Source organism: Scatophagus argus, chromosome 22 (genome assembly GCF_020382885.2).
Source record: "Scatophagus argus isolate fScaArg1 chromosome 22, fScaArg1.pri, whole genome shotgun sequence".
In the NCBI taxonomy this organism is placed as follows: domain Eukaryota; kingdom Metazoa; phylum Chordata; class Actinopteri; family Scatophagidae; genus Scatophagus; species Scatophagus argus.
Window position 1 is genome coordinate 13,458,742 of NC_058514.1, and position 8,301 is coordinate 13,467,042.

The 8,301-nt window shown below is 40.7% G+C and overlaps 1 protein-coding gene across 1 annotated transcript; it reads left to right on the forward strand.

Annotated features, from left to right (window-relative positions):
- On the forward strand, positions 1-6,437 carry LOC124054092 (U2 small nuclear ribonucleoprotein auxiliary factor 35 kDa subunit-related protein 1-like). Its single transcript, XM_046379763.1, has 5 exons — positions 1-9; positions 842-959; positions 1,055-1,146; positions 5,527-5,622; positions 6,328-6,437. The coding sequence occupies exons 1-5, from the start codon at positions 1-3 to the stop codon at positions 6,397-6,399; spliced, it is 387 nt and encodes a 128-aa protein (XP_046235719.1). The 3' UTR covers positions 6,400-6,437.
- The last annotated feature ends 1,864 nt before the right edge of the window (positions 6,438-8,301 follow it).

The window sequence follows — 8,301 nt, forward strand, 5'->3', positions numbered from 1 at the left end:
ATGTCGAAGGTATGTTATGGACTGGAGTCAATGAGGAAACTTCACTGTAAAGACAGCAACACACAGGGAAATGGCTGCAGTAATTTCAACTGCTCAAATTCCTTATGAATTCTCTTATTCTCAAATATCACTCAGTGGAAGAAGACCCCTTTTTCCAACAAAAACTGAACTAAACAACTACACCACTCACATTTCCACGGTGGATTTGTTCCACATCTGCATTTTGCAATTTGGGCTGAGATCTGGTGACTGGAAAGGCATATGATCTGCATCATGTTCAGACTCACCAAACTTATCATTGACTGCTTGGTGCCCTGCGGAGGGCAATTCTAATTTGTCCCCTGTCTGTATTTCCACCTAATTACATGCAGTCTCCACATTTGACATCTTCTCATCTGCACCTCCTTTTCATATATAGAACAGTGGCAACATCTTTACAAATCTCTGCTCTGCAAAGTATAAAATAATTAATATAATATTTAAAAAAAAAAACATACTTGTTTCAGTCATCTTTGCACATCTTTACGCTTTTGTTCCCCTTTCTCATTAATTTGTAATTAATTTGGATCTCTTTGTGGAGATATGATTTGTTTTGACATTCAAAGCTCTCTTCTGTTGACCAGGGTCAAAAAAAGCCACATTAAATCCATTTAGATTCAGTGCTGCAAGAATGGAGAAACTTCCCAGGAAGTGAATACTATTTTATGGCTCCATTAAAACCTTATTAGTCAACATAAAGCCAGTTGATACGTGCAGTGCAGACAAAGGCTTAAGGCAATTTGCATTTAGGAAGATGTAAACAAGTTTCACACTTGATAAATGGCTGTTTTTCCGGTTCTAGTCAATGAGAGGTCTGTGTAAAGAGGAGGACTACGCGTTTCTGGGAATGTCAGAAGAGACGGCAAAAGAAATGGAAACAGAAGGAGCTGGAGCTTTGGAGGAGGAGGAGGAGTGGAGACGCAAAAAGGAGGAGAGGGTACTAAAGGAAGAAAATCCAAAAAAACACTATTTTTACATTTCAACCAGCTGAAAAATACACATGTATGTATGTAAGCATGTATATGTTGTGTATTTCAGGCCCGCTGGCGACTGGAAAAGGAGCAGCAGGAAAAAGAGAGACTCCGCAAAATAGAAGAGTCCAAGAAGGTGAACACACACTTTCTCTCTCTCTCACACACACACACACACACCTGGATGATGCACCCTCTACAAGTCTGTACATCTGTGAAGCCAAACAGCCTCCCTTACTTCTCAGTCGTTGGCAGAGCATGAAGGCTTACACTAAACGACTCCAGCTCAGCCTTTAAACACTCTTGTTTGACTCTCCTGAGACCAGCTCTTGCCAAAGCATGCGTGCACACCCAAACATGAGCACAGACACACATGTTGCACCCCACAATCAAGCGGTAGTAACTGGAGCTGACTGGTGTAATGACAGATCATCGTGCAGGCTGTCAGCACTATTTAATGGAAGCCAAATTCTGAGATTTTGGATTTCAGCCCTTAATTTCTCATTGTGTTATTTTTGTTTTTCTCCTGAGCCAGATTTGAACGAAGGATTTTGTGCCTAAACTCAGCCAGCAGCAATTACACATTATTTGTCTTATCAAACTATTAGCAATTAGCGAATGTCAAACAGGGTTTTCTTTCCGTCGGGTGATCCTTTCTCTGATTGTTCACATTTTTAGACTCTGTGCTTCACATTTCATGAGAGCTGGCTGTTATAATCAGCCTAATGGAAACAGAGGGCTGAACAATCAGGCAGTAGTGTGACACTGGATCGATGATTGTTAATTTACCGGCGAGGTTCACTTAGTCGCTCGCGGCAAAATCAGATTCACTTCCATGGAAACGACAGAAACACTCAACTCTGGCCCTCTGTCAAGGCTGCCGGGCTTATCAGTGGCTCGGAACAACACTTACACTTCATGGCGCTAAACATAGACACACACACACACACACACACACACACACATGTTTGAGCACACTTAATAGCACACTTGACATTTTATAAAGCAGTAGTGTGTTCATACTGTAGATTCATTCAAACACACAAATGCAGTTGTCAAAACAGATGGACTTCCACATGAACACTGAATGCACACACATATACACAACAGCTGTGGATGCTTTGAGCAGCTGCCCACTTTCTGACAAGAGTGTGTGAGGTCAACAGGGGGTGTGGGCTGTTGTCAGTGTTTCCGCAGGGTGCACACACACACACACACACACACACACACACACACACACACAGAAAGGCAGGAAGCTGATGACAACATTTACCCTGATAGAGAGGACAGTCACTCTCACCTCAGTATGGAATGTACTTTCCGCTGAACCCTAACTTAACCTCAGACACAAACAGTATACACAAACACACACGAACTCCATGACTTACCAATACACTCACACACCCAAATGCACACACAAATGCACACTAAACACAAGGACCATAAACCTGAACACACACACACACACAAACACTCCTCTGGAATGCCAAAGTTGAGCCAGAGCAATTCCAGAAACATACTGTAATATGTCTAACTTAACATCAGATTGACTGAAAAACTGATTCTCCCAAATTACAACAAATTAAAGCAAACTACCCAGAAAAAAAGAAATGATGGGAGTACATTTTAATGATATTTCCACTTTTGTTCTCTCAGCTAAAGTCTTCAGACATTGACATCAATTCAATTTGAGGCTCTCACCTCCATAAGTTACAGGAATGAGCAATAGTACAACAAGTTCCACGGTTCCAGCCAGTGTTTTGTTTCTTTGCAAACATGGCAGTGTGGAAACAGTCTCTATGCAGTGTCACATCATCGGTCCTAATGGACACCATTGATCTGAACTCCTAAGAATGCCCAAAAACTTCTGAACCTCTTTACTTCAAATATGGACTCCTAAAAATGAGTCTCTGGATTCTGTCAAGCATCTCTGGTCTTTGCATGCGATTTCTGTTATTGACAGTAATCATTATCCAGCTAATATTTCCTTTGACAGCTGCTTGAGAATATGTTCTTCCTGACTTTGAACGCCTTATTGCAGGCCAAGTGTAGCCAGTGTGATTGAAGCAGCCAATTAAATTCTTACCGTAAACACACGCATAAGATTTTTAGCCACAAGCAGTGTGTCTCCAGGGATGGTTATGTTGGTCAGTCAATACTTAGTCTTGTCTCGTCTCGTTTTCTACTGCTTATCTGGGTCTGGCTTGCGGGGGCAACGGTCTCAGCTGGGAGGCCCAGACTGTCCTCTCCCAGACTATTTCCACCAGCTCTTATTGGGGAGAAACTAAGGCGTTCCCAGGCCAGGCAAGACACAGTCCTTCCATCATACCACTTAGTTCCAGAGTGAAATATCCCAACAGACTTTGGATTTCCATTAGATTTAAGACACAAACTTTTCTGATTTCCTGTCTCTTCATTTCCATCCTTAAGCAGGACAGCATTTCCATTTATTTAGTGTACTATATCAAACCCTACAGAATGGATTGACACAGTTGGCGTATCCCAGTAACTTGGCTTGACTTGACTTTTCTTGTAGCACCACCATGGGGTCAGAATCTTAATTTGATTTAAGTCAGTATTAATTATTAAATGTCAGCAAGCTAACATGGTAAACTAATATTGTTAACATTTGTAAACTGTGCTTTACTATACCTTGACATGCAGTTGTTGATCGTGTTTGCTTTTGCTTTTAAAAAGCCTGGTGCATCTCATCTAAACACAAATGTCTTTCTGCGTGAGATGCAGACTGATGTGCCAAAACAGCTGTATTTGATGTCCTGGGAATGAAACTGGACTTGCAGGCAAGATGTGGTTATCCAGCTAATATTTCCTCACATACAGCCTCATGTTGCATGAATGTGCTATTAAAGTTCCAAAGCTTTAGCTTCAGCTGCAGAGAACGCTTTTATTTTGCTCGCTACTGTTTTCCAGGCGTGAATGTGTCTTAAACAGGTCAGCTTTCCATTCTTAGTGTCCAACTTGCTGTATCAAAAAATTGCAGTAGACTATTGAATATTCCCCCAAAAGTGTTAGTTTAAGAATATGAGCACACTGACACTCAACAAACACCCCTGACCAGATGGCAAACTACCACCACGATGTCCTGGATCAAAGAGAGAAAACAATCATTAACACAGTCTGTCAGTGATCACCAATTTAAAGCAATTTGTTCAACATGTGCTACTCCCTCTCACACATCGTTAAGACGAACAAGTGGGTATGGAACATGAATGAAGTAATCTGTCAAATGTTCAAATGCTCATTTTCAAGTCAAGGCTTTTTGGGAAAGAATGTCCTGATTGTACGAGCGCGTGTGTTTTATGTTTTCAGCATGTAATTGGGGAGGTAACAGTTTAACTGCTTTCACCTTCACTCCATATGTGTCAGCAAGCCTTCCTCTTTAAACTGATTGGCCTCCCTTGGTCATATTAACTTCCTCCACACACACACACACACAATTGTGGACACACACAGTTAATTGATGACAGACACTGTCCAATGAGAGCAACTGGCCACAGCAATCTTATTTGTATCCTTTCTGTGAGATTATGCATAGAAATTATACATCCACACGCACACACACACACGAACACACACCAGGAAACTGGATTCATGAGAGCTATACTGAGTTCACTACAAGGTCAGGGATACAAATCCATTTCATCTCTCTCTCACACACAATTCAACACACACATGAACATGCCTGTGTGGAGCTCAGAGATGCAGTCCCAGCAGAATGCATATACTGTTATATCATTGTACCAGGGGAACTTTGTAACTTTAAAATGGTCCTGCAGAGCCTGAAGATATTAAAGAGGACTTAGTGTGAGGCACTGTGGGTGTTTTCTTTGTCAACTTTCTTTTTTCTCTGTCCAAACCTGGTGAGCAGCTGTGAAATTGACTCCTGATATTTGTTGATTTTTTAAATATAGAGACATTATAGGATTGGCCATATAAAGTGTGACATATTAAAACCCACTACATCACTATAAAAACTTATTTCTCTGATGAGATTGTTTAATTATAATAAAATATTTGACTTCGGTCATGTTGTGATGTCTTCATAACATACATTTCAGTATGGGACAACATTAGCGTTAATTTGGGGTGATGTTTCTCAGCCCAGTGAATCCAATACAAACTCTTCTTAGCTGCTGGGTCTTGAGCATTCCTAAAGGAAATATCTGACTTTTAGGCTGCCAAATGGTCGCCAAGTTTACCAGCTGGTCATAGTGTGAAGACTGAACCAGAACAGCAAAGGTATAGTTGATGAAATCAAAGCAATCAGCTGAAAGTCTCTGAAACAAACCGATTTGTTGATAACTGCAGTCGGGTAATAATTCTAAAAAAAAAAAAAAACCCTAACCCTATCTACATCACTGTGAGTGACTCCTTTGACATATTCATTTGATCTATGGTTAATATGAAAACATCGACTGGTGCAGCTTTAAAACTTCATGTGTTTCCTCTTTTAGTGAACCATTAATTTGCCCTGTGCTTACCTTCCATGTGTCAGGAAAAAGAGCAGCAGTGGCAGGCTCATTTAGCAAAACTGACCTCCAGCCAGGAGAAAACTCTGCAAGACAGGCTGGCAAGACTCAGGAGATTCAGGGTGAGAATGACACACGCACATACACACATATCATAATCTGAAACTCAGCTGCACACCAACAGCTGATGACAAATACACGCTTGACAAATCAGGCAGCTGCTGTTGTTTACCATGTTTAACATGCTAAACTGTAAGACTTTGAGATTCATTACCACAGTGTTATGGCTAAGCAGCCACAAGGCTTCTAATGTTTCAAAGTGCCTGCAGAATACAAAAGCTTTTTAAAGATCAAAGAGAAGCTGTTTATCAGACACCCAGGGTTCCTGGATGTCATCTTCAATTTACAGAGCGCATGCAGATCAAGGTGATCAGTCAGGGGCTCTACAAATGACTTGTCAGTGGTTTGTCAAATAAATAGACGCTTGGCAAAATGAATAGTTCAAAGCTGTCATCATGGAATTAGTTTTTACAGCACGATGCTCTGGTGCCAGGTAACCATGGAGACCACCTGTCAGTCAAATGCCACCTGTCAGTCAAATGCTGTGACTGCATTGCCATTACACTCTATCCATATTCGTGTTTTCTCACCGTAACCAAAATACTTCCTGAATGTTTCAGGTTCTGTTTGAAGATATTTTAGCTAATTCTTTCCTCAATCATCCTTTCCTCATTTACACTATTATCCTGTTAATGGAAACTAGTTAGAAAGGTAAACCGCTAAATGTTTTAATTTTTCTTCTTTTTCACACGTTCCTTATTTTGAAGGAGTTCGAGAGGAAGGTGCTCATAGAGGATGGAGGGATGGAGGGCGGAGAAGACAGCCTCACTGTCAACTAATTGCTCACCAGGATGTAGATTTATCATATGAAAGACTTGCGTGTTTTGCTGCACTTTAACACCAATAAATGATATGATATACGATATATGATATACATGATGATGTGTCAACTGAGGTATTAGTGTGATCTGTGTAAATTAAGTTTTTTGAGGAGCCAGCAGCTACAGGAACTGTAGCATGAGGAAGTTCCACATCGACAAAACTGCAGTCATGAAAACCTAAAATGACATAGATGCAATACGGATACCATACAGATACCATACCAAGAGTCAAACCTTGCCAAATAGCAAACTTCTCCCAGACTGTACAGCAGGAACAAAGAAGCATAGCATCTGAATACATTTAGATAGCAGATAAAATAATTCAGACCAAAAATAATCCAAACAGCTTAAGCACTGCTACTCCCTGCTACACTTCAACTGTAGAACCTATGCGCTTTGTTCAACTGAAGAACTGGTGAGGCTACAATCTTCCAGTTTTGTTCTAAAGCTAACCAAAAAGCACATGAATTCCTTAAAAGGAGCAACTTGTAAAATGTGGCAAAAATTCTGGAGGTAGCTCCAAAAACATAAGGGGCAACCTATCAACAATGTAACTGCCAGCTGCTGCTCACTGTGCTCTTGGCTGTAGTGAAGTTTGGTTGTAGCTATGGCTACTGTTAGCCCAGTTAGCTGTGGAGCTAGTAGCCATATAGCTGACTGTGTCTGCCTGGACTACAGCCTTGGAACACAGGGGTTTCACTACAGGTCAACTGCTAGACACCAGACTGGGACCAGATACAGACTCATAGACTAATTAACAGCAGCTCTGACAAGGACTATGACTCGGTGAGGCAGAGGGGTGGGACAAAGTCTGGCATCAGGGTGTAGAACTGAAACATTTTTACATCTTATTCAGTGAATTTAAGATTTCATTTGACCAATCCAGAGGTGGTTGTGGAAAAAGAAACCAAGATGGTTTTGGTGAGTTTCAGTTCCTTTACGTCTCATTTGAACAAAGGCAATTAAACTCGTCTTGGTTCAGTAAAAGAAAACAACTTGAAGTCAGAATGTGTACGGATGTATTTTTCTCTTTGGTATATAACTTTTGTAGTACTTTGTAAATTTATTTGTCTACTTAATAGACTTGTTTTCCTTGGTTCAAATGAGTTGCTCTGTGGTTGGCTGGAAGATTCTCATTCTGGCCTGATGTGCTTGTTAACCCTAATAATCACAGTCGCACTAAACAGTTTGAGAATTCAGCTCACAAGATCCCATTGTAGACATTATCATGTTCACGAAAAAGAGGCAGCACTGCATGTGCACACAAGAACTAGATAGAATAGAATTAGATGCAAAACATAAAATTTTGTGCTTTTTACACATAGTCAAACAAGAAAAGCTCAACAAAGTGTTGTAGAGGTTCTGTTCTGTTGTGATCTGTTTTCACACTGTGTCCTATGAGAAATGGATGAGGTCGACAGGCTATTTTTGGACCATAAAATACCATTTAAACTACATTTTATGAGGAGTTTTTGTGCCCAGAGAGCAAATAAGGAGTAATGGTGCATGGGTTCAGGCTCTGAGCTCTGAGGTCACCCATACATAAATATACAGCATCTGTAAATGTGAACTTTGACATATTTTTTGCCCATTCAGGTAAACGTGTGTATGTGTGTGGGCAGTAGCCTCTTTGTAGCTGTTTGTGTGTATTCATGTGGCAGAAATGTCTAAAGATTTAAGAGGTCCTGAGATTTCAGCTCACTGTAGCCTTCTATGGTAAATGTGTGGGCCGAAGCAGAAAACAGGAGAAAATAGACAATGACATTAATAAATGTGAAGCCTGAAGCTTGAGAGTCATTCGAGTAGACGCAAGATATAAGCTCACATTCCCAGAGATAATCAGCAGTAACGATTCATGTC